General features: G+C 59.1%; 7 protein-coding genes across 7 annotated transcripts; 3 read left to right on the forward strand and 4 right to left on the reverse strand.

Annotated features, from left to right (window-relative positions):
- Positions 1-17: 17 nt before the first annotated feature.
- PSEUBRA_005520 (Peroxin/Dysferlin domain protein) lies at positions 18-1739 on the reverse strand (the record flags this gene model as incomplete). The annotated part of the gene is made up of 2 exons (XM_016438963.1): positions 18-390; positions 469-1739. 2 exons carry the CDS (start codon positions 1737-1739, stop codon positions 18-20), a joined length of 1644 nt encoding a protein of 547 aa, XP_016290241.1.
- Positions 1740-2121: 382 nt separating this feature from the next.
- On the reverse strand, positions 2122-3219 carry PSEUBRA_005521 (DNA-directed RNA polymerase III subunit Rpc5; the record flags this gene model as incomplete). Its single annotated transcript, XM_016438965.1, has 1 exon — positions 2122-3219. One exon carries the CDS (start codon positions 3217-3219, stop codon positions 2122-2124), a length of 1098 nt encoding a protein of 365 aa, XP_016290242.1.
- Positions 3220-3447: 228 nt separating this feature from the next.
- Positions 3448-4119, forward strand: PSEUBRA_005522 (Nucleoside diphosphate kinase; the record flags this gene model as incomplete). The annotated part of the gene is made up of 1 exon (XM_016438936.1): positions 3448-4119. One exon carries the CDS (start codon positions 3448-3450, stop codon positions 4117-4119), a length of 672 nt encoding a protein of 223 aa, XP_016290243.1.
- A 312-nt stretch (positions 4120-4431) lies between these two features.
- Positions 4432-4971, reverse strand: PSEUBRA_005523 (Ribonucleoprotein LSM domain protein; the record flags this gene model as incomplete). The annotated part of the gene is made up of 2 exons (XM_016438964.1): positions 4432-4739; positions 4833-4971. The coding sequence occupies 2 exons, from the start codon at positions 4969-4971 to the stop codon at positions 4432-4434; spliced, it is 447 nt and encodes a 148-aa protein (XP_016290244.1).
- A 1130-nt stretch (positions 4972-6101) lies between these two features.
- Positions 6102-6857, forward strand: PSEUBRA_005524 (Ubiquitin-conjugating enzyme, E2; the record flags this gene model as incomplete). The annotated part of the gene is made up of 3 exons (XM_016438944.2): positions 6102-6145; positions 6241-6320; positions 6421-6857. The coding sequence occupies 3 exons, from the start codon at positions 6102-6104 to the stop codon at positions 6855-6857; spliced, it is 561 nt and encodes a 186-aa protein (XP_016290245.2).
- Positions 6858-7188: 331 nt separating this feature from the next.
- Positions 7189-8601, reverse strand: PSEUBRA_005525 (LETM1-like protein; the record flags this gene model as incomplete). The annotated part of the gene is made up of 1 exon (XM_059465554.1): positions 7189-8601. The coding sequence occupies one exon, from the start codon at positions 8599-8601 to the stop codon at positions 7189-7191; it is 1413 nt and encodes a 470-aa protein (XP_059320389.1).
- A 2913-nt stretch (positions 8602-11514) lies between these two features.
- Positions 11515-23805, forward strand: PSEUBRA_005526 (Acyl transferase; the record flags this gene model as incomplete). The annotated part of the gene is made up of 2 exons (XM_016438940.1): positions 11515-12150; positions 12748-23805. 2 exons carry the CDS (start codon positions 11515-11517, stop codon positions 23803-23805), a joined length of 11694 nt encoding a protein of 3897 aa, XP_016290247.1.
- Positions 23806-24501: the final 696 nt, after the last annotated feature.

Genomic DNA, 24501 nt, shown 5'->3' on the forward strand with positions numbered 1-24501 from the left:
ATGATGACTGGAGCCCTTCAAGCCGCCGTCCGAACCGCCCTCCTCAGCCATCGCCTTCGCCTCGTCTCGCACTTCATCTTTGGATCATGGTCCACCACCCCCGCGCTCAGCGGCGGCAGCGTGCTCCTGGCCTCTGACTCTGCGTCATCCTCGTCCACCTGGGCGTTGTCATCCGCGTGACCCTCGACGTCAAAGATGCTCGGCGGATAGTCGGGGACGCCGTTGCCGTGGCCATACGGGTAGCTCGCGGGCTTCTGCCAGCTCGCGTCGGTGTACACGTAGCCCTGATTATCGACGCCGACGGCGGACCAGCTGCCGCCCCAGTCGATGCGCCAATCGTCTCCGGGGACCCACTCCCATCCCGGCTCGAGCTGCATCGCGACCTGCCTGCTGTTGTGTCAACCAGAACGATCAGAAGAGGTCAGCACGAGGTCTATCATGAAAAAGAAAAGGGGAATGTCTGCTCACCTTATGTCGATCTTGGAACCGGGCAAGACATCCACATCGTCAGAAGACCATCCATCGGGCCCCTTAGTCCACGGTCTCCTCTCTCCCATTTGCAGGTTGTGTCCACTCCATCCGCCCACCACTCCACTAGAGCTCGCCGCCCGTTTGGCGGGCAGATACCTCTCGTTCTCAAACATCTCCACATTGCGATATCCGCGCTCCACCACGTAATCGTCCAATCGATCCTGCTCGATCCACTCGCGCAGCTTGTGGCCGCCCTCTTTGGCGATGCGCATGATCTTCCGCCCTTCCCTGCTTGAGTCGACGCGCTTCATGAGTCCCTCGATCGCGGGTTTGGTCCACGGGTGAGTGAGGATGAACGCCCCTTCACCGCCGATGAGCAGGACGAGACGGTAGGGCACGTACGGTGCGACGAAGAACATGAGCACTGTAGTCAGCAACGAGAGTTGCAAAATGTGCAGACTGCGGCTGTACGAGGACCAGTTGAGGTAAGGAACCGTGGGCGCGAGCAGGTCGTAACCATCGATGATCATGCGCATCATGTTCTGGATGTCGCGCAGGTTCTCGTAGTACTTGACGGTGCCTTCGTGAGGTGGGTTGGGTGTGAGTGGAGGCTGGACGACGCCCTCGCCCGTGCTGGTGGGGAAAGTTGTCGAGTAGGCGAGCACTTCTGCTGGAGACGGCGTCGGGACTTTTTCGACCGAAGGACGAGACTTGGATGCTGGCGACTTGGGTACTTCCATCCGCACGATGTTGTGCGTCATATTGTCCTGGTACCGAGCGCGATGCGTCATGACCAGGATCACTGAGAGGATTGTGCTCGGCGCCAGGAGCAAGAGCCACGGGTAGATCGAGACCACCGCCCAGATGGCCATCCACATGAGCGTCCAGCTCGTGTCCTGCCACATCAACGTCGCCTCAACTCCATCCTGGAACCAGAACATTGGTCCGGACTTTTGCACGAAACCTCGAAAGTTTTTCGTTGTCGTGGGCAGCGAGAGGGGCTCCTTGTTCTGCGCTACGGGCAGGCGCGGTGGTGCAGAGGACGCAGCAAGCACTGACTCGATCGCGAAGGATTGCAGCGCCATCGATGTCTGCTGGAACAAGCCCGCGCCTCGGGACGTTGACTTTTCGGAGGAGGGCGAACCATAATGTGAGGATGATGAAGAGGCACGTCGCCCGGAAGGAGAGGGTGATGACGAGAAGAGCGAGTTGCTGAACAGCGACGTTCTGCCCGTGCCCGACGTCGGTGACACCGAGCCTTCGTCCATGTTGGTTACCAGACCCTCGCCTCAGGTCCCGTTGATGGTTTGAGGGTGGTTAAGAACGATGATGGTGAGAAGCGGAAGCGTGCCCCGCACTTGTCCCAAAATCTCTTTGCGGCTCGTGCATCCGCAACTCGATTCCAAGCGTAAACTGGGCGGATGACGCTCCACCTGCAGCAGAGCGTGAAAGTCGCAGGCCAATTTTTGGGCTGAGCATGTTAGAGCGGGCATCTGAATGCCTTGCAGGGTTGGCAATTCCTCATGATTCGGAGGCTTCACAGACAGCGACCAGGACAGCTGGCGTTGCAGGCGTGATATATGAATGAGATGCTAAGGTACAAGTACAGATTCTGGCGGAGTGAGTGATATGCAATAGGAAAGAGTGTGATCAAGGGAGGGCATGCAGCAGGTAGTCTCTGGGCTTGGTTTTGCAGTTCAAAGGGGTCTTGCTACCGGCGAACAGCTGAGCGTCAAAGATCTGCTGGGCCTCTTGCGAGCCTTCATCCCTCCAATCGAGATCGACCCAGCGCTCGGCGTCCGCCTCTCTTTGTGCTGCCATGAGCAGGTCGCGCGCTTCACTGCTTGACCCACCGCCCATGCCTCCAAGGCTACCTGGCTTCTTTGCGTTGGGGTCGGCACGCAGCGCTACACTGAGCGTCTGAGCTGTCGGCTTCTTGACGTCCTTCTTAGCCTTCGAACGCGTTGATCCTTCGCCCGGTGCCTCCATCTCGATCAGCTCGTCTTCGTCCGATTCGTCCGAGCCCAATTCGCCGGCGAGAGCAGCACGGTCTCTGCGCTTCTCTGCCTCGCGTGCCTCATCGAGGGCATCGAGGTAGTTCATCGAGGGTCGCAGCTGAACGATGGACTCCAGGCGTGTGAGATGGAGCGCCTGATCTCTAATGACGCCGACCATGTACTCGGTGGCATTGGGCACCTGCGTGCTTTCCAGCTTGATCTTCTCAAGCTTCTTGGGGCCTCTGTTGGCTTGTGCTTCTTCCCTCTCCTGCTTCACGCGTGTTCGGCTGCTAGATGGCTCAGTTGCGGACGCAGAGCCTCCATGAGCAGCATCAGCACGAGCCTGCTTCTGTGCAAGCACATCTGCTCCTGCTCCGAACTCGACGCCGCGGTCCGTGTTGTAGACTTCCTCTCGAACGTCCAGAGGCAGCTCGACCTCTACTCGGTTGGCTCGTGGTCGCCATCGACTTGACACTTTGAGCCCTCGAGCGGCTGCCGAATAGGGTACTGGCAGTGGTCTGTCTCGTGGATAGATGGGGTATTGGAAAACGTGCAGGGAGGAGTCGCCGAGCAGAGACTTGCTAAGGTAGACCGGTAATGAGGCGACCAGCTCGGAGTCTGGTGGCAGGTCTGTCGCTGACGATGTTGGCAGCGTCGTTGTGGAGGCTGGCGCACCGGCAGGCTGTGTAGTCGGCGGCTGATCCATCGAGACGTCGCCGTCACCGAGGAAGAGTTGATCCGCTGCCTCCATGGTTTCGATGGTGGTGGTAGAGAGGTTGTGGAGAGGGTCCAGCAAACCAAAAAAAGTTGCAACTTCTTCTCAAAGTTGGGAAACTAACATGTCAAAAAATCCCGTTTGCCGGAAGGAGGAAAGCAGGAGATGGTCAGTGCAAGTGTCGATCCGCTTTGAGAAGAAAACGCTTGCATTTTAGACGTTGGGAGACTTCAGTTCTCCACACCACCACCTACAGACTTCATCATGTTCGCTCGATCTGCCATCCCCGCTTTCCGCGCTGCCTCGCGCTCCTTCACCACCCAGGCCGCCCGCAATGTTGGCCCCGCCTCCGCTCGTGGCTACATGGGCGCTGCTGCCCTTGCCGCCGGCGGTGCTGTCGCTTACTCTGCCTTTGCTGCCCCCACCGTCCACCTTGAGGGCCCCAAGACCATCGCTGGCGAGCTTGGCACTTCCACCGAGCGCTCCTATGTCATGATCAAGCCCGACGGTACCTCGCGCCAGATCGTCGGCGACATTATCAGCCGTTTTGAACGCCGTGGATACATGCTGGTGGCCATGAAGACGGTCGTGCCCAGCCAGGAGCTCGCCAAGGAGCACTACATTGACCTTGCCAAGAAGCCTTTCTACGGCGGTCTCGTCAAGTACATCACCAACGGCACGCCCGTCGTCGCCATGGTGTGGCAGGGCAAGGACGTTATCCGCCAGGGCCGCCGCCTCGTGGGTGCCACCAACCCCCTCGAGGCCAACCCAGGCTCGATCCGTGGTGACTTCTGCGTCTCGGTTGGCCGCAACATCATCCACGCCTCCGACTCCCACGAGTCTGCTACCAAGGAGATCGGCCTCTGGTTCCACGAGAAGGAGCTCGCTACCGAGTACAGGCCCATCGCTTGGGACATGATCATGGCCGACAACTAAGATGTGACGCACCCGCCTTCTGCTTCGTTGTGCGTCAATGCGACGTAATTGGCAGTATCAATAGAATGTTGTTACACCGTCGAGATAGTTTCTGGGCCCCTGCTGAAAGGTTGTTGAGCTGAGTGCAAGACATGAATCTCGTCCGACCTATGGACCTTTCGCGTCAGAAGAGCACTTGTCATTAGGCCCCTCCTCAGTCGAGCGCTCGCTGCGCTTGATCCACAAAAGTTGACGGCCCACGAGCTAGCCTGCATCGCTCTTTGCATAGTGTACAATTGCATGAGTTGGTATCGAGGGCATGAGCGTACGGATCTAGTACGTGTCGCCGTCTCCACTCTTGTCCGCACAGAAGCCTCTGGCTATGCGAAGGATGTCGGCCTTCTTGGTCTCGCTCTTTGCTTTGGACTCTGCTTCTGCCTCCTTGGCTGCGAGGAGCTGAGGGAGGGCGGAAGGTGGGAGTGGTGCTGCGATGGATGGTGGGATCTCGTCTTCCGCGTCCAGATCGATCTCGCCCATCAAAACCACGTTCTCACCGCGTACGAGGAAGACACCTCGAGCGATGTCGCCGTATCGGTTGCCGACAAAGACCCGCTCTACTGTGTCTTGCAATACGAGGTTGGCTGTGAGGCGGGCGAAGCGATGTGAGGGAGAGAGCCTCAGTCAGTCACGAAAGTAGAGGCGCTATACGCGTAGATGATGCGTCGACTACCTACCGAACTGGTCATATGATCGGAGAACACCGATGAGCTTCTTGCCATCTCGCAGCACGACGAGCATCTTCTTGTCGACGCAGTCCACCAATGACCCTGAGGTCGTGAATGCGATGTTTGATACGATATCTTGAGCGTCCATCTTTGCGATTCAGCGTGGAATGCAAATCCCTGATGTACCTATGGTTTGAGCGTCTGTGGAAAGTCCGTCCGTGTGATGTAGCGTCGATCGCGAGCTGGTCCGTGTATGACTTCAATGAGCTTCCGGTACGAGGATGGTGAGGTGACAATGCGAAGCTTCTCAATGAAACAGCTGCAGCCTTGATGTTCTCCACGGCCAATCCAGTGGCTCACGTGATTTCGAGAGGCTTTCGTGCGATAATTTCGAGCTGTGGGCGTCTTGCCCGCCAAAAAGGGTCCAACACCTCCACTTTACCATTGGCCGGTTGCAGCCGCCTTCGAGGCCCCCTGTTCTACAGCTGGCATGTGCGGAGGCATGCTCTTGCTTCTGCCATTAGCCTCTTGATGCTGGTACCGAGTACGAGTCAAGCTGGGGACTGTCGCATGACGCTGTCCGCTCGAGCATGAGTAGTGAGACCCTTGTGGTGAATCGGTGGACCCTGACGGTTGATTTGGCGGGCGTCTGCCGCACGGAAGTGTGTCACTGTGCAGGCACTCTCCGCATTATCACATTTTGCAAAGCAATGGCGAGATCTAGCCAAGGCATAGCGGTCCCATAAGCCGTCCAAAGCATTGCAGCATCACGTTGGGGTGACCGACCGATTGAGTGGATGCAAGGGTTGCCGTGACTTGTGACTTGGTATGACTCTTATCCGAGCATCATTTCACTCTCAGATAAGTCACGTCTCAAGCGAGCAGATCGGTCGAGACCCTGAATATCCGCAGCCCCCGCTCGCCCAGTCACACTGCACCGCCTGAGCCTGCGGGTTTCGCTTTCACCTGAACCACCTGGACCCACCAACGAACCCTCCCTTCCCCCTGCAACTACTTGCCATCCAGCATATATCACTATCACCACCAACGACGCCCTCTTCCTCGATCAGAAAAAGGTGTTCGCACCTTAGCCACGAACTATTCCAAGCGCATATATCTCGAACCACCATCGGCCGCAACGATCAACTCCTCCTGGTCATTGCAACAAGCTACTCAGCGAGATAGCAGCAACGGTCTCGTTCCACAACACCTCGTATCGTCCGCCCACACTTTGAACATCAGCGGTCGTCGCAGTCTTCGTCCACCCGCTCTGTCAAGATGACGTCTCCAAAACGTCGCATCGAGACCGATGTCATGAAGCTGTAAGTAAGAGCACGGTACCGGCAATGCGGACGAAGCTGCCTTGACTAACACTCTCTCCTTGCCATCCATTCACCTTCGCTATCGGACTCTGCAGCCTCATGTCGGACTATGAGATCACGCTCATCAACGATAGCATGCAAGAGTTCTACGTCCGCTTTCATGGGCCGCAAGAGAGTAAGTAGCTGCTGGCTGGCGCCCGTAACGCTGATCATGATTCAGCCTGGATACAGACATACAGACTCTGACCATCCTCTCTGCAACCTATCTCCAACAGCACCCTTCGCCGGCGGTGTATGGAAGATCCACGTCGAGCTGCCAGACCAGTACCCTTACAAGTCGCCCTCGATCGGCTTCATGAACAAGATCTTCCACCCCAACATCGACGAGCTGTCCGGCTCAGTCTGTCTCGACGTCATCAACCAGACCTGGTCGCCCATGTTTGACTGCATCAACATCTTCGAAGTCTTCCTCCCACAGCTGCTGCGCTACCCAAACCCCACCGACCCGCTCAACGGCGAAGCGGCTGCCCTGCTCATGCGTGAGCCCAAGACATACGAGGCGCGCGTCAAGGACTACGTACAACGCTTTGCGACGCGGGAAGCCGCCAACGCAGCGGGAGAGGAGGAGGACGAAGACGAGGATGAGGAAGATGAAATGTCGGACGTAGGCAGCTTCTCCGACCATGAACCGATGGGCGAGATGGAAATGTGATCGTCGAGCTCGTCCGCACCAAGAGATCCTGTTGTGGACCTTCATCAGCATACATGTCTTCGTCCCGTCGACCCGCCATTTGTACCAACACGTTCCCATCGCATGTCTCGCATTCACCTCTCTCGTCCCGCTCGCTTTGCTCTCCACTTTGACTCTTGTTCTTCCCAGTCTCTGTCTCCTTTTTTCTGTCCAGTCTTCTTTTGTGTCGATCAAATCAACGCCGAATCGCCGAATGTTGTGTCTATGGATGTGATTAGCCGATGCCAATGATCAGAAGCACAGATGAGTGAGAGGTGGGGGGTTGCTCGGTAGAGCAGAATGCTGTGTGTGTCTATTGCTTTTGCTGTTGTTCCTTGCGTCTAACCTCCTCTTTGGACTTCTCCTCCCTCCCTACGACCTTCTTTTCCTCCTCGACCACCTCCCTGAGCACATCCTTGGTCTTGGCAATGAGACCTCTGGCGGACTCGGCCTCGATCTCGCTCTTGACCTCCTGCAGCGCGACATCGTTGTACAGCTGCAGCGGGAGCAGTGCCAGGCTGGTGTCCGAGAGAGTCTTGGTCTCGGGATTGCGCGTGGTGTAGCGGAGCCAGGTGCAGAGGGATTCGTACATCTCGCGATGGTCGATTCCCGTGCTGCGGAGTCCGCGCTCTCCGCACGCCTTGGCTAGCGCATCGACGTGCTGAGGGATTGCGTAAGCCCCGTCGGAAGACATAAGTGCATCGTCCGAGCGGAGGTAGGCAAGGTGCGCATCGAGTCTGCGTCGCACCATCGCTGCACCACCCCATGTGGAGAGGCTAAACACCTTGCCGAGCTTGGCCAGGTCCTCCGCGGAAAGACCCTTAAGTACATCCCCTCCCTCCCGGTGCGCCTCCCTGAGCGAAGCGCCCCCTTGTGACTCCTCCACAACCGGTAGAAGGGGTTGCAACCCCTCCGACCCCTTAAGTGCCCTCCACGCCTCCGCGCGCTTCACCTCCTCGCCCATCCGAATCTTCACCAACTGGTTCGGCAAGATACACGTGCTCGGCAACAACGAAGGCGCCCAAATCACCACCAACGGCAACGCCTCCTCCAAGATCAACAGGATGAACAGAAACAGCGGCAGCTTGCGCATGTCTGACGCGTGCGTACGGATCAACTGCGACTCCTCCCGTGTCAAAGGTGAGCCGCCGGAAGAGATGCGGGATTGGATGAGGTTGACAGAGGTACGATTCGCCCAAATCTGCTTGACACCGTTGAAGTAGAATTTGAACAGGTACTTGGCGGTTGCCCACAGCTCTTTGGCTTTTTCGGCGAGGGTTTTGGTGGGAGCAGGGTCGGTGGTCGTGGCTGGTTCGGAGGAGGTGGAGGGGGTGAGCGAGGTGTTGGTGCTGGGTTCGACTGGTTCTTTTGGTGGCTGAGTGGTGGACGTTGTGGATGGAGGTTTGGATGCTGGCGGTTGTGGCTTTGCAGCCGCCGGGGGTGTGGGTGCTGGTTTGGACGCTGGTGGCTTTTGTCTTGACTGCTGTGCTTTGAGGAGGTAATGCGACTGATGGAGGAAACGAACAGCGCTGAAGAGTTGCTGCTGCCGCCTCAGTGCTGCGGTCGGGTCATATGAGGTATGTGTTGGTGATGAGGTTGTGACAAGTGTCGATGATGGTAGGGACGCATTGCCGCGTGCACATCTTGACCCTGCTGTGAGAGTCCTCCTCGGCGCTGGAGCACGGCTGCTCTGCGCAACGGCTCTTGCCGCCCGTGTCGTGTGCATCTTGACCGCGTGCTGCGGGGCTTGCAATGAAGAGACTACGGCTTGTCTATACGGTTGTCGTTGTTCGAATCGGAATCCTTCGTTATGGAAAACGCTGCCCTCTCGTCCAGCAGCTAGAGTGGTCGCAAGGTGGGATTCACAGCGTCTCGATCGTATGTGTGCTGTTGTCAATACGGTGGTCAAATGGAGCTTTGGTGAGGCTGAGTGAGCCGGTGATGGTGCTGAGCAAGCCCTTTGTTGGCTTCGAGCAGCGGTGTTTGTGAAATGCAAGAAGGACTCCGAAAAAGTCACAATTCTTCCTAAGCACCCTTGAAGAGCAGCCACGGCTCCGACTTTGCCCTTCTTTCCACGGCAATTTCGGGAAGGCTGACTCAAAGATTAGGGCTTAACAGGTTCGAAAAAAACGAGACATTTACCATCCAAAATGTGGATCAAAGGAGCCTAACAAATCAAAGAATACAAACGTCAGCACCTCTGGCAGGTCCGGCTGCTTCGCCGATATGCGATGTTCCGAGGCTCGCCGATGACGATTCAAACAGTGACCCTTGATATGCGAGCATGGTCGCAAGCACGTGGGATCTGACGGACAGAGAGCAGGGCTGCTCCAAATCCACCCGATATCGATCAAGAGTCTCAGCCAGCTCAGCCTTGCCGGTCGCCTGTCAACAAGGCCTGCAGATCCGGGCCAACGGGATGAGAGAGGAAAAGAAGGGTCCACCGAAATTTTGGGTAAAACTGTGCCTCGTAGGCTCGTTGGAAGGGTTTGGGGTCAGATTTGGAGCGGAATTCGACAACATTGCCAAATCGATGATTTCGCCGGCGTATCCAAGATCTTCCTTCTTCTTAGCTTGGAGGCGGTGTTGTCGACTATAATTCCGCTTCCTGGCTTGACTGATAGATGCTTGAGTGGGCCCTTGCTTTGCCAGAGACGGTCTCGCCGTCAAAAGCGAAAGGCGGGCAAGCGCACGGGCAATGTCCGCTTTCCGCGTTTTGCCGCTGCCTCGTGGACCCTGAATCTGTCAAACGAGGGCGAGTGGACTGTTGAAGAAAGCTCCTCCAGCAGCCCTCGGCTCTTCGCAGATGGTCAATGCTCGATTGTGGCTGAAGCACCCTTGTCAAGCTGGCGCAGACGACGAATGTGCTGGATTGCGCGCTGGTGCAGGCTTCAAGGCACGCCTTCCGCCTTTGCCGATAGATCCTTTCGGTCGCTTCCGGGCTGACCGTTTTTGATGTGCATTTCCCCTTCATCCTCTTGCCGGCAACTATCTTCTCAAACTCAAAGTCTTCATCGCTCAAGGATTTAAAGAGCAGGGGCCATCAGGCATACTCTGCGACAAGCGCTCGGTTGATCAATTGTGACGACGGTAGGGGCGAAGCTTGATAAAGGAAGGCCAAACAAAGAGGAAGGGGCCTTTCTTGGTCGAGGTGGGGGTGGAGGAAGAGACCGAAATCTGAGGCCGACAAGAGCGACCGACGTTCGCAATCGATACGGAATCAGCCTTGTGCCTGCTATCCTAGCGTGCGCGAGAAGCAACTCCACGCCTCCCGCATTCGTAGGCTGCTGCATCCATCTCTCCGGGTCGGGCTGATGCAGCTGCATCTTGGCTAACATCACACTCGGATGGTCTGTGCTAGAGTTTGACCCACTGGTTATTGCGCCAGCAGCAGCAGCTGCGGTCTGACTTGCGCTTTCGACTAAGACCGCTGACCGTCGTTGCGGAACCCTTCCGATATCGGATAAAGCGCTTTGCGAACATGACTGAGAAAAGTCGCTGCATTGTGGCGAAGGCTAAGATCTTGGTTGGAGTCCCCACGCAAGACAACCTGATCTAAGGGCCTGATCTGGCATCCGACACCAGCCCTCAGCTGGTCTACTCTATGAGTCCAGCTCACATTCAATTGAAATCGCTTGGCTGAACCAAGTACCTGGAGGAGTGATGAGGGAATGCAGGCAAGATCGGCGTTTCTCACTGACTGCTTCATCGGCCAGGTCGTATACATTGGTAGAGTGTGGCTCAGTGTATGACACCTGAAGCGTCTGCACCGAATCAGCTGCAGCTCCATTCTCGAATCCAGACAGGTGGACCCTTTCGAGTCCGCATCGACCATCGACTTCTCTCTTGGTCGATAACGAAGCTAGAGGCTGTCTCTGCGATGTGACAGATGAGAAGGGGGAGGTGGGCTCGAGCAAGATAGGCCAAGTCTTATTTCTATTTTTGATAAAATTAATTTGTCTTCGGTCTTTCTCTGCGTGTTGGTTCCTGTTCTTTTTTTGACCGGCCACTTTTTGTGATTTTTGGACTGTGCGTCAAAGGCAAAAAATGCCGCTTGTTGGGGCTCAGTCGTGGTGCCTCTTGCTGCGCCTGCGCCAATTTTGGTGTTGGTCTGACCGACCTCCTCCTTCTACTTGGCCAAGAAGTCATCAGAGAGGCTCACCCGCTCACTCACTCATTGCCTGGCTCAACCGAAACTATTGCTGCTTGGTCCTTCGAGTTTGCCATCCCACCTTCATCTCCATCATCCCCTCCCACACCATCCCCTTCGATCGTAGCGTGCTCTTCCATACACCTGCTTCTCACAACCACTGCATCTTGCTGAAACCGAGTGACGACGGGATTGGCTTCTTTCTTCCTCCTCTCATCATCATCCACCGACTTGCTGCTTCCAACCTGACGACTGGAACCTCAAGCTTCGACTCTCTTTCATCGCCTTTCCTCCTTGCAGCATAACATCAACGCACCCTCTCGACGACTACGAGAACCACTGCTGCGACCGACCTGCTCCATCTACTCCTCCGCGGACTCTACATCTGATCAGATCAGAAAGCCTGCTGTTTGACGACCAGCTTGCGCCTGCTTCTGTCAGCCTTTACACATCGTTCCATCTTTTTGGCCGCGCGACAATCTATTCATCATGTCGAGCATCAAGAACACCCCTTCCGACGACAGCTACGTCGAGCTTTCGACTGCTAGCAGCCAGAGCAGCGGCAACGGCAACGGTAACGGCTCGCTGCTTCGAGCTCTAACTGTCGCTTCGCCCACCGGCCTCGAGGTGCAGATTCCTGTCCCTGCGCAGCCTTTCGACGCCTGGATCGTCGCCGACGTAATCCGCGAGGACTTCCAGCGATCCCTCGCAGCTTCTCAGGAGACTGTCGACATCCTCGAGGTTCAGGAGGAGCAGGACGATGCTGCTGCAGCCGCCGACAAGGCCGCAAAGGAAGCCAAGGTCAGCTTGGCTGCCAAGTTCCTCGGCTTTGTCGCCTCGCGCGCTTCCGTCAAGACCTCGAGCCACGAGCTTAACCTTCTTCACTACGTCTGGGCTCACTTCCACGAGGCCCTCCTGGCCGAGCACGGCAGCATCCACGATCTTGTCGGTGCCATCGACTCGGACCTGCGCACCTCGGTCCTTCGCAGCTACTTTGAAGCCTACGTCCTGCTCGAGTCGGCCAACCAGGCCAAGCCTTCGCTGGTCACGCCCAAGCTTTTCTCCCTTTCGGCTCAGAACAAGGCTGAAGTCCACGCCGTCTTCGGTGGTCAGGGCAACAACGAGGTAAGTTTTCGCATCTTTCAGTCCCTTTCCATCCATTGCCAGAGCGACAGAGCAAGCAAGCACAGACAGCAAAGTCATCCTGTCAGCATTCGGTCGAATCGGTCGGCTTTCCGATTTCGCAACTCGACACGTCTCGAAAGGGTGGAGGCGAGAGAAGGGTCACCAGACGTAAGGCGTCTCTGCTCCTAGCCGAGCAAGAGCGCCCTGCTTCACCGGGTTTCTTCTTGCTCTTCTGGCTCGACCGCGACCGAAATTTACCCAAAATTTTGGGAAAACCCTCGAAAAGCATCGGCGAAACCATCCCTTGAGCAACGTGGAGATGACGCGCGATTTCCGAACCCGTTCGCCTATGGTTCGCAACTCGACACCACAGAAAAAGCTCAAATGGTCTCGGCTAGCGAAGAGCCTAAGCGCGACCCTTGCAGGCCAAGGCGGGGAAGGCGGGCTGTAGACGCGGCCATTTCGGTCAATTTCTCTCGCTTGGCTTCGGTGTCTTGCTTGTTCTTCGCTCTCTGATGGCTTTGACATGGCTCAGCTGAACATGCTACTGACACTTCTCTTTCACTCGATCGCATCGACTCGTCTGATCGCCCATAGGCCTACTTCAAAGAGCTGCAGACCCTCTTCGACTCCTACAAGCCGCTCATTCAGCCTCTCCTCGAGTCGACCCAGCCCGTCTTTGACAAGCTCGTCCAGGATGCTGTCAAGCAGGGCTTCGCCAGCTACTACAAGGACGGCCTCAACGTGCTCGGATGGCTCACGGGCGCTGCGCCCGAGCCGTCGGTGCCGTACTTGGCCAGCGTGCCTCTCAGCTTGCCTCTCATTGGTCTGACGCAGATCACCCAGTTCCTCGTCAGCATCCGTGCTTCTGGCCTTACTCCCGCTGAGTTCCGCTCGCAGATCCACAGCGCCACCGGTCACTCGCAGGGCATCATCTCGGCCGTCGTCCTCTCGGCTTCCGACAGCCTCGAGTCGTTCTATGCCAACGTCGCAAAGGCGCTCGAGCTCCTCTTCCACATCGGCAAGCGTGGTCAAGAGTTCTTCCCTACCCTCGCCATCGACCCGGCGCTCGTCAAGGACACCATCGATGGCGGCGAGGGCGAGCCCACACCCATGCTGTCCGTCTCGGGTCTCGAGCAGACCATCCTTGAGAAGCACATCAAGACCACCAACTCGCACCTCCCTGAGTCCCAGGCCGTCTCGATCTCGCTCTTCAATGGTCCTCGCAGCTTCATCGTTACTGGCTTCCCCAAGGCGCTCGTCGGTCTCGTCGGCAGTCTCCGTGCTATTCGTGCCGAGACCGGCGCCGACCAGGGCAAGATCCCCTTCAGCAAGCGCAAGGCCATCTTCCGCATGAACTTCCTTCCCGTCAACGTTCCTTACCACTCGAGCTACCTCACGGGTGCTACCGAGAAGATGCTTCAGGAGGACTACGCCGGCCGCACCACCGTTTGGGACGCTTCCGAGCTCAAGGTCGCTGTCAAGAACACCGAAGACGGCTCCGACCTCGCCAGCTACCGCTCTGAGGAGATCCTGAAGAGCATCGCCGATCAGATCTTTGTCAAGCACATCTACTGGTCCAAGGCCTCCGACCTGCCTAAAACGGCCACTCACCTCATCGACTTTGGTACCGGCGGTCTCTCTGGTATCGGTGGTCTCTCCGCCCGCATCCTCGAGGGTCGCGGCGTGAGGATTGTCATCCCCAGTGGCACCCACGCTCGCAGCACAGAGCTGTACAGCGCTTCTACGGTTAAGTTCGAGGAGCGCTGGGAGGATGTTTGGTCGCCTCGCCTCGTCAGGACCAAGAACGGCATCAAAATCGACACGCCCTTCTCGCGCACCACGGGTCGCGGTATTCTCATGGTCGGCGGTATGACCCCTACCACCGTCAGCGCCAACATCAACGCCGCTGTGCTCAACGCTGGTTACGTCATCGAGCTCGCTGGTGGTGGTCTCCACAGCGAGGCTGGCCTCCGCAAGCGCGTCAACGAGATCTTGGCCAAGCTCGAGCCTGGTAACGGTCTGGAGCTCAACGGACTCTTCATCGACCAGCGACGATTTGGCTGGCAGTACCCTCTGTGGGGTCAGATGCGACGCGAGGGCTTCCCGTGCAAGGGTTTCACCGTCGCCGCTGGTATTCCCTCCACCGAGAAGGCCAAGGAGATCATCGACGGTCTCAAGGCTGCTGGTATCGAGTACGTCGGCTTCAAGCCCGGTACTGCCGACGGCCTGCGAGCCGTCGCTGCCATTGCCGCTGCCAACCCCGACTTCAAGATCGTCTGCCAGTGGACCGGTGGCCGTGCCGGTGGTCACCACTCGACCGAGGACTTCCACCAGCCCATCCTCCAGACCTACGCCAGCCTGCGCAAGCAGAAGAACCTCATCCTCGTCGGTGGCTCCGGCTTCGGTGACGCTGAGGGTGTCTGGCCCTACCTTACCGGTGAGTGGTCGGTCAAGCTCGGCTACGCTCCCATGCCCTTCTCGGCCTTCCTCTTTGCCTCGTGGATGCTCGTCGCCAAGGAGGCTGCCACCGCGGACGCCGTCAAGCAGCTGCTCGTCGACACTCCCGGCTGTGGTGACGCCAAGTGGCAGGACACCTACGGCAAGGGCGCTGGTGGTACCATCACGTGCAACTCGGAGCTCGGCGAGAGCATCAGCTACGTGCACAACCGCGCTGCTGCCCTGTGGCGCCAGCTGGACGACCAGCTCTTCTCCCTGCCCCGCGAGAAGCAGCGTGTCTGGCTCTCGGAGAAGAAGAGCTGGCTCATCGAGCGTCTCAACAAGGACTTCCAGAAGCCTTGGTTCCCTGCCAAGGCTGACGGTTCCGCGCTCATGAACGTCGCCGACATGACGTACGAGGAGGTGACTCGTCGTATGCTTGAGCTCCTGTTCGTCAGCCACCAGAGCCGATGGATCGACCCTTCGCTCAAGAAGCTCTTCGGCGACTGGTGCCGACGTGTCGAGGAGCGCTTTGCCGGCATCGAGACCGCTGGCAAGAAGGAGTCCCTTCTGCAGAGCTACTCGATCCTCGATAAGGAGCCGTCCAAGTTCGTCGACACGTTCTTCGCAGAGTACACTGGCGCCAAGGAGATCCGTCTCGCCACCGAGGACGTCGGATACTTCCTTACGATCTGCCAGCGTCGCGGTCAGAAACCCGTTCCTTTCATTCCCGAGCTCGGCGACAACTTCCAAACGCTGTTCAAGAAGGACTCGCTCTGGCAGTCCGAGGATCTCGACGCTGTCGTTGGACAGGATGCGCAGAAGGTCATCATCCTCCAGGGCTCCGTCGCCGTTCAGCACTGCACCAAGGCCAACATTCCCGCCGGTGAGATGCTCGGCGAGATCGAGAAGGAGCTCGTCGCCAAGGTGCTCGCCAAGTACTACAACGGTGACGAGTCTCAGGTGCCATTCGCCGACTACGTCTCGAGCGACCCTCTCGCCATCGACGAGGCCGACTTCTACGCCCGCGCTGGCGTCGAGGCTTCGATCGAAGGCAGCGTCAAGACGCTCAAGCTCGGCAGCCGCCTGCCTGACACCAAGGAATGGCTCGAGGTGCTCGCGAGCCAGCGCACCAGCTGGCTGCGCGCTCTTCTGCGCAATGTCAGCGTTGTTCAGGGCAAGAACTACGCCGACAACCCGATGCTGCGCATGCTCGCTCCTCGCAAGCACCAGACGGCCAAGATCGCCTTCGGTGCGGACGGCGAGCCTCTAGGCCTCACCCTGTTTGGTGCTGCCCGCTCCTACGGCCGCCACGACGACACCTTCAAGGCGCTTGAGATCACCAAGTCGCCCGACTCGGCTCAGATTCAGGTGACGCTTCTCGAGGAGCGTCTTGGCGAGGCTGTTCCTCTTCACTTCTACTTCACTTATCGCCCCGACCAGCCGTTCGCTTCGATTCACGAGATCATGGACGGTCGCAACGACCGTATCAAGCAGTTCTACTGGCAGCTCTGGTTCCACGCCGACATGCCTGCTTCTGCTCAGCTCGCCTCGGCCAAGGAGTTCAAGAGCCCCGTCAAGTCGCTCGACGAGTCTGCCATCCGCAACTTCTGCCGCATCGTCGAGAACCGCGGCGAAGTCTTCACCAAGGGTCAGGCTCCCATGGACTTTGCCATCGTCGCTGGCTGGGAGGCCATCATGCAGGCGCTCATGGCTAGCTGCGATGCTGACTTGCTCAGCCTCGTTCACCTGAGCAACTCATTCAAGGTGGTCGACAATGCTCGTCCTCTGCGCGCCGGTGATGTCTGCACGGCCACCGCTCACGCTAGCAGCATCAAGATCTCGGACACGGGCAAGTCGGTCAGCGTCACCGGCACGGTCCTGCGCAAGGATGCCAGCGGCGAGTTCGTGCCCGTCATCTCGGTCGTCTCGAGCTTCTTCTTCCGCGGCCGCTTCACCGACTTCAACACCTGCTTCGAGACGTCGGAGAACGAGTTCACGCTCGAGATCAAGACCAAGGCCGATGCCACCGTTCTGCTCGCCAAGGAGTGGTTCGACTGGGTTGCACCTTCGCCTCTGACGCCCGGCACCGTGCTGCACTTCCAGATGCAGAGCCTTCTCCGATTCAAGGACAGCACTTCGTACTCGGATGTCGAGGTCATCGGCGGTGCCTACGTGCGCGACTTCAAGGACGACCTCATCAAGGTGGGCGAGATCGAGTACACGGCCGACGCCATCAGCTACGGCAACCCCGTCATCGAGTACATCAAGCGTAACGGCGGTGCTTCAACCGGCGGTGTCGCTCCTCTCGAGGCTGGCTACACGATCGGCGCACCCGAAGTCCCCGCCACCTTCGTCGCTCCCGCCACCAACGAGCCCTACTCGAACGTCTCGGGTGACTTCAACCCCATCCACATCAACCCCTACTTCTCTTCGTTCGCCTCGCTGCCCGGCACCATCACCCACGGTCTCTTCTCGAGCGCTGCCTCGCGCAAGTTTGTCGAGGTCGTTGCCGCCGAGGGCTACCCCGACCGATGCCTGTCGTTCGAGGCCAACTTTGTCGGCATGGTTCTGCCCGGCGATGAGCTCACCGTCAAGCTGCGCCACATCGCCATGCGCGACGGCAACAAGGTCATCAAGGTCGAGACTTTCAACCAGAACGGCGAGAAGGTGATCGACGGCCAGGCCGAGGTGAAGCAGCCGGCCACCGTGTACGTCTTCACTGGCCAGGGCTCCCAGGAGCAGGGCATGGGTATGGATCTGTACAACTCGAGCCCGACCGCCAAGGCGCTCTGGGACGAGGCCGACGGTCACTTGCGCAGCACCATGGGCTTCAGCATCCTCGAGATCATCAACCAGAACCCTCTCACCAAGACCATCCACTTTGGTGGTGTGCGCGGCCACACGATTCGCGAGCGCTACATGTCGATGACCTACGAGTCGACCGATGCCGATGGCAACACGGTGACGCTGCCGCTCTTCCCCGAGATCACCGCCTCGAGTCAGAGCTACACCTTCCAGTCGCCCAAGGGTCTGCTCTTTGCCACTCAGTTTGCTCAGATCGCGCTCGTGCTCGTCGAGCTCAGCGCCTTCCGCGACATGAAGCAACGAGGCCTCATCACGCCTGATGCCGCCTTTGCAGGTCACTCGCTCGGTGAGTACGCATCGCTCGCCGCTGTTGCTGCCGTTCTCGAGGTCAAGTCGCTTTGCGACGTCGTCTTCTATCGTGGTCTGTCGATGCAGAACTGCGTGCAGCGCGACCCCGTTACTGGCGCCTCCAACTACGCCATGATGGCTTGCAACCCCATCCGCATCGTCGGCGATGGCAACCCTTCGTTCGCTGGCCAGGCTCTCGCCGAAATCGTCGACTCGATCAGCAAGGAGTCCGGCCGTCTCCTTCAGATCGTCAATCACAACGTTGCCGGTCAGCAGTACGTCACCGCTGGTGATCTTGTCGCCCTCACCACGCTCGGCAACGTGTTGAACTTCATCAAGATCCAGAAGATCGACTTGAAGAAGCTCAACGAGATCATGTCCATCGAGGACGTGCGCGAGAAGCTCGCCGAGATTGTCCGCGAGGTCCTTTCGGCTGCGCTCGAGGAAGAGAAGAAGGGCCGCATCGAGCTCAAGCGTGGTTTCGCCACCATTCCTCTGCCAGGTATCGACGTGCCCTTCCACTCGCGCTACCTCACCGGCGGTGTGGCTCCGTTCCGATCGTACCTGTCGAAGCGCATCAACGTCGACGCGATCCGACCTCAGCTGCTCGTGGGCCGCTACATTCCCAACTTGGTCGCCGCTCCCTTTGAGCTGTCCAAGTCGTACGCCGAGCTCATCTTCGCGCAGACCGACTCGCCTCGTCTCGACAAGGTGCTCAAGAACTGGGAGAAGGACGAGTGGGCGTCGCCCGCGAGGGTGCAGAGGCTCACTGCCACGCTCGTGGTCGAGCTGCTTGCCTACCAGTTCGCCTCGCCCGTTCGATGGATCGAGACGCAGGACATCTTCTTCACCGACTACAACTTCGAGCGTCTCGTCGAGTTTGGTCCCAGCCCGACGCTCGTCGGCATGGCCAAACGAACGCAGACTCTCAAGTACTCGGCTGTCGACCTCGCTCAAGGTCGCAAGCGGGTCATGTACTGCTCGAGCAAGGACAAGGAGGCTCTCTACTACGCCTTCGCCGACGAGGAGAGCGAAGCGGAGGCTGCTCCCGCTGCTGAAGCTTCGTCCGCTCCTGCTCCTGCGGCCGTCGCTCCCGCTCCTGTTGCTGCCGCTGCCCCCGCTGCTCCTTCTGGTGGCGCTGCTGCTGCCGACGTGCCGGACGAGCCTGTCAAGGCGGTCGACACCGTCCGTGCCATCCTCGCTCAGAAGCTGAAGAAGAGCATCTCCGAGGTGCCTCTCTCCAAGTCGATCAAGGACTCGGTCGGCGGTAAGTCGGTGCTTAGCAACGAGCTCGTCTCTGACCTCTTGGCCGAGTTCGGCAACCTGCCCGAGCGAGGTGAAGAGCTCCCGCTTGAGGAGCTCGGTGGTGCTCTCCAGGCTGGCTACAGCGGCTCTCTCGGCAAGACCACCTCCGGCTTGGTCACTCGTACCGTCGGTGGTAAGTTGCCCGGTGGCTTCAACCTGTCAGCTGTCAAGTCGCACCTGCAGAAGGCTTGGGGTCTCGGTCCCGGCCGCACCGACGGCGCTCTTCTGGTCGCCATCACCATGGAGCCCGCCAAACGTCTCGGCTCGGAGGCCGAGGCCAAGGCGTGGCTCGACTCGGTCGCTCAGTCGTACGCCTCGCTCGCCGGCATCAGCCTCAGCCAGGCCAGCGCTGGCGGCGGAGGTGGTGGATCCGGTGGTGTCGCCATCAGCAGCGAGGAGCTCGACAAGCTCAAGGCGCAACAGGATGAGCACGTTCGTCGCCAGATTCAGGTGCTCGAGCGCTATCTCAACATGGACGGTCGAGCCAGTGGACGTCTCGCCGAGAGCACCAAGCTCGAGCTCGAGGCTGCTCAGGCTCAGCTCGATGCCATCGCTGCCGAGCACGGCGACATGTACACCAACGGTATCATGCCCAAATTCACCGAAAAGAAGGTCCGCCACTTCAGCTCGTACTGGAACTGGGCTCGCCAGGATGCCATGACGCTGCTCTACGACATCATCTACGGTCGTCTCACCACCGTCGACCGTGAGATCACGGCTCGCTGCATCACGCTCATGAACCGTGCCGACCCCAGCCTGCTCCGTTACATGCAGTTCCACGTCGATCAGATCAACGCCGACCAGGGTCCCACCTATGCGCTCGCTAAGATGTACGGTCAGCAGCTCATCGAGAACTGTCGCGAGGCCTGCGCCGAGGACGCCGTCTACAAGGAGGTCCACGCCCCTACCGCTCCTCACACCGAGATCGACGCTCGCGGCAACATCGCCTACAGCGAGGTCAAGCGTATCGGTGTGCGCAAGCTCGAAGCCTACGTCAAGGAGATGGCCGCCGGTAGCCGGCTGCTCGGCACTGACACGCAGGTCAACCTGGACAAGGCGCAAGAGAACGTCGCCAAGCTCTGGACGCTCATCCGCAACGAGCCTTCCGTCAGCAAGCTCAGCAAGTCGACCATCAAGAGCTTGTACACCGAAGTGGTGCGATCGCTTGGCCCCGCTCGTCAGGCCCGTGCTCCTGCTCGCCAGGCTCCTCGCAGCCGCCGCCTCAGCTCCAACACGCAGCGACCCCAGATCTCGGACGCGCCTGCTGCTGAGGACCGCACACCCTTCCTCCACGTCAAGAGAAAGGTCGCCGGTCAGTGGCAGCTCAGCCGGAAGCTCACGTCGGTCTACCTCGACATCCTCGGCGAGATGGCTACGCAGGGTGTCAGCTTCAAGGGTCGCAACGCTCTGCTCACCGGTGTCGGCAAGGCTTCGATCGGTGTCGAAGTGGTCAAGGGTCTCTTGGCCGGTGGCGCTCGCGTCGTCATCACCACCTCGAGCTACAGCCGCAGCGTCGTCGAGTACTACCAGCGCATCTACCAGGAGGTCGGCTCGCGTGGCTCCACTCTCACCGTCGTTCCCTTCAACCAGGCTTCCAAGCAGGACGTCGACAACTTGGTCAAGTACATCTACGGCTCGCTCGACCTCGATCTCGATTTTGTGGTGCCCTTCGCCGCCATCTCGGAGAATGGCCGTGAGATTGACGGCATCGACGACAAGTCGGAGCTGGCTCACCGTCTCATGTTGACCAACCTCGTTCGTCTGCTGGGTGCCATCAAGACCGAGAAGGCGAGTCGCAACTTTGACACTCGTCCCACTCAGGTCCTCCTTCCCCTTTCCCCCAACCACGGCACCTTCGGTGGTGACGGCCTGTACGGTGAGAGCAAGCTCGGTCTCGAGACCCTGCTCAATCGATGGGAGAGCGAGAGCTGGGGTCAGTATCTCTGCATTACCGGTGCCATCATCGGCTGGTGCCGAGGCACGGGTCTCATGTCGTCGTCCAACACGGTCGCGGAAGAGATCGAGAAGCTCGGCTGCCGAACCTTCAGCACCACCGAAATGGCGTTCAACTTGCTCGGTCTCTTGGCTCCCACCGTCTCGGCCGTCAGCCAAGTCGAGGCTCTCCTTGTCGACCTCAACGGTGGCATGGACAAGATCGTCGATCTCGCTGAGCAGACTGGCAAGTTCCGTGCCGCCATCCAGGAGGCTTCGTCCACCAAGCGCGCGCTCGTCGCCGACAACTCGGCCGACTTCAAGGTCATCAAGGGCTCGGCGGCCGAGGCGCTCCACAAGAAGGTGCACATCAACCCGCGAAGCAACTTCACCTTCCGCTTCCCTGAGGTCGGCACGCTCGACTTCAACCGCGAGATCACCAAGAGCTACTCGCAGATGGACCTCGAGAAGGTGGTCGTCATCACTGGTTTCGCCGAGGTCGGTCCCTGGGGTTCGTCGCGCACTCGATGGGAGATGGAGGCCTTCGGCCACCTCACCAACGAGGGTGTCATCGAGCTCGCCTGGATCATGGGCTTGATCAAGCACCACGACGGTCCCCTCAAGTCCGGTGCCACCTATGTCGGCTGGGTCGACGTCAAGAGTGGCGAGCCCGTCGACGACAAGGAGGTCCGCGCCAACTACGAGGAGCACATCGTCAAGCACGCCGGTATCCGACTCATCGAGCCCGAGCTCTTCCGCAACTACGACCCCAACCGCAAGGGCTTCCAGCAGGAGATCGAGCTCAACCACGACCTCGAGCCTCTCGAGGTCTCGGCCGAGGAGGCGGGCAAGTACAAGCTCGAGCACGGCGACAAGGTCGATGCTTGGCAAGATGCTTCTGGCGGCTGGTTTGTGGTGCTCAAGAAGGGTGCTCGCATCTTTGTGCCCAAGGCCGTCGCCTTCGACCGCCTCGTTGCTGGTCAGCTTCCCACGGGCTGGACGGGTCAGCGCTACGGTATCCCTGACGACATCGTTGCCCAGGTCGACCGCACCACCCTCTGGGCGCTCGTCTGCGCTTCCGAGGCGCTCGTCAACTCGGGTATCGCCGACCCTTACGAGCTGTACAAGCACATCCACCCCAGCAAGGTCGGAAGTTGTATCGGTTCGGGCATGGGTGGCATGACCTCGCTCAGCAAGATGTTCCGCGACCGCCGCAATGACACGGACGTGCAGAACGACATTCTGCAGGAGACCTTCATCAACTCGGTCGCCGGTTGGGTCAACTTGCTTGTCATGTCGTCGGCTGGTCCCATCAAGACGGTCGTCGGTGCTTGCGCTACGGCGCTCCAGTCGATCGACGTCGCTGTCGAGACCATTCTCTCCGGCAAGGCCGAGCTCATGCTGGCCGGTGGCTTCGATGACCTTTCGGAGGAGGGCTCGTTCGAGTTCGCCAACATGAAGGCCACTTCGAACGGCAAAGAGGAGCTGGCCGCTGGACGAGAGCCCTCGGAGCACTCGCGACCCTTCTCGACCTCGCGCAGCGGTTTCATGGAGTCGCAGGGTTGCGGTGTCCAGGTGCTCACCACGGCCGCCAACGCCATCAAGCTCGGCATGCCCATCCAGGGTATCGTGGCCTACTCCAACACCCACACTGACGGTGCTGGCCGCTCGCTGCCCGCTCCTGGTCACGGTGTCATCAGCAGTGCCGACGGCATGCAGCGTGCGCTCGCCCGCTTCAACCTCACCGCCGACGACATTGGTGTCATCTCGGCGCACATGACGGCCACCAAGGCCAACGACAAGAACGAGTCGCACGTCTACCAGGAGCTGTTCACGCGCATGGGCCGTACACCGGGTCACGCCGTGCCGGTCATGGCGCAGAAGTGGCTTTGTGGTCACGCAAAGGGTGGTGCCGCCGCCTGGGCGCTCAACGGTGTGATGCAGTCGCTGCACACCTCCATCGTCTGCGGTAATCGCAACGCTGATGACATCTCGCCCGAGCTGCAGAAGTTCGACATGCTCCTCTACAACTCGACCTCGATCCACCGCACACCGCACCACGTCAACGCTGCTGCTGTCTCGTCGTTCGGTTTCGGTCAGGTGGGTGGCATCATCCTAGTTCTGCATGCCGCTCACATTCTCGGTCGTCTCTCGCCCAAGGTCTTCGAGGAGTACGTTGCGCGTCGCAAGGCCCGTCAGCATCAGACCTACACTCGCATGCACTCGGCGCTTACCAAGGAGGACCTGGTCCGCATCAAGGACAACCGCCCTTGGCCCGCCGAGCTCGAGGACCAGGTGCTGATGAACTTGAACGCTCGCGCCGTCGAGATGGGCGACAGCTATGGCTTCAAAGCACCTCTCCCGCCTATGCCTGCGCTCGTCACCGTCGAGGACACCATCGTTCCTGCCAAGCCGGCCAACGTAGCCGCTCAGCAGGAGAGCCTCGAGAAGATGATGGGCCACGTCGCTGGTGTCGGCATTGACTGCGAGAAGGTCTCGACCTTCCCTTCGGACAATGAGAACTTCGTCTCGAGGAACTTTACCGATGTCGAGATCGAGTACTGCCGAGCACAGCCCGACCCCAAGGCTTCGTTCTGCGGTCGATTCTGTGCAGCGGAGGCGGTGGTCAAGTCGCTCGGCGTTCGCACGCAGGGCTCGGGTGCTTCGCTCAAGGACATTGAGATCGTGCCCACGCCCGAGGGACCTCAGGTCAAGCTGTACGGCGAGGCACTCAAGGCTGCCAACGGTTCGCGCTTCCTGGTCTCGATCTCGCACGGTGACGACACGGCCATGGCCATCGTTCACCGCCTGCCCAGCGCCTAAGAAGCGCAACCTCGTACGCGCCGATCTCCTCTCTCTCTCTCGCATTGCATCACAAGGCAGGGTGGATCATCGGGCATTCGGGCGCTATTCGAACGACGTTCCATTGGCGTCTCACTTCAACACACTTGGGTCCACAGCTGGACGGGCGCGCTCTTACGAAACGATGGATGTAGGGAAGGAGTCGTCAACCGGCCCTGCACCGTCGTCATTCGATCTGCCGCCCAGTTTAGCCCCAAGTTACGCCACGAATGATCGCTTCGGTGGCTCTCCTGATCTCGTTGTTTCGCCTTTGTCTTTCACTCTCATCATTCTGTCCCCTTCAGCCGTGTTGCCGATCTTGCCAACGTTCGGCGGAGTGCGGCGATTCGTCACCGCTTAGCGCTACCCCTGCTTGGCTCCCTGCTTCATGGCTGTCGGGCACTCACCATCATCACATGCTTCATCATAGATTGTCCGTACGCTTCATTTTCCCTGGTTACCATGCTCCGTGTTTCGAAATGTCATGATTGATCTTCCCTCAGCGTCGTGTGGGCTGCCTGTGACTGAGTCCAAATGGTGGCACAAGTGGAGCCTCGGCTGTGAGCGGCTAAAAAGTGGGCTTGAGCAGCGCGATGCGGCTGATAAGCGGGCGGAGTTGAAATGTGGAAGCGAAGCAGCTGACTCGTTTGTGGTCACACTCACAGACGGCATTTTGTT

This window comes from Kalmanozyma brasiliensis (genome assembly GCF_000497045.1).
Source record: "Kalmanozyma brasiliensis GHG001 unplaced genomic scaffold PSEUBRA_SCAF6, whole genome shotgun sequence".
Lineage (NCBI taxonomy): Eukaryota > Fungi > Basidiomycota > Ustilaginomycetes > Ustilaginales > Kalmanozyma > Kalmanozyma brasiliensis.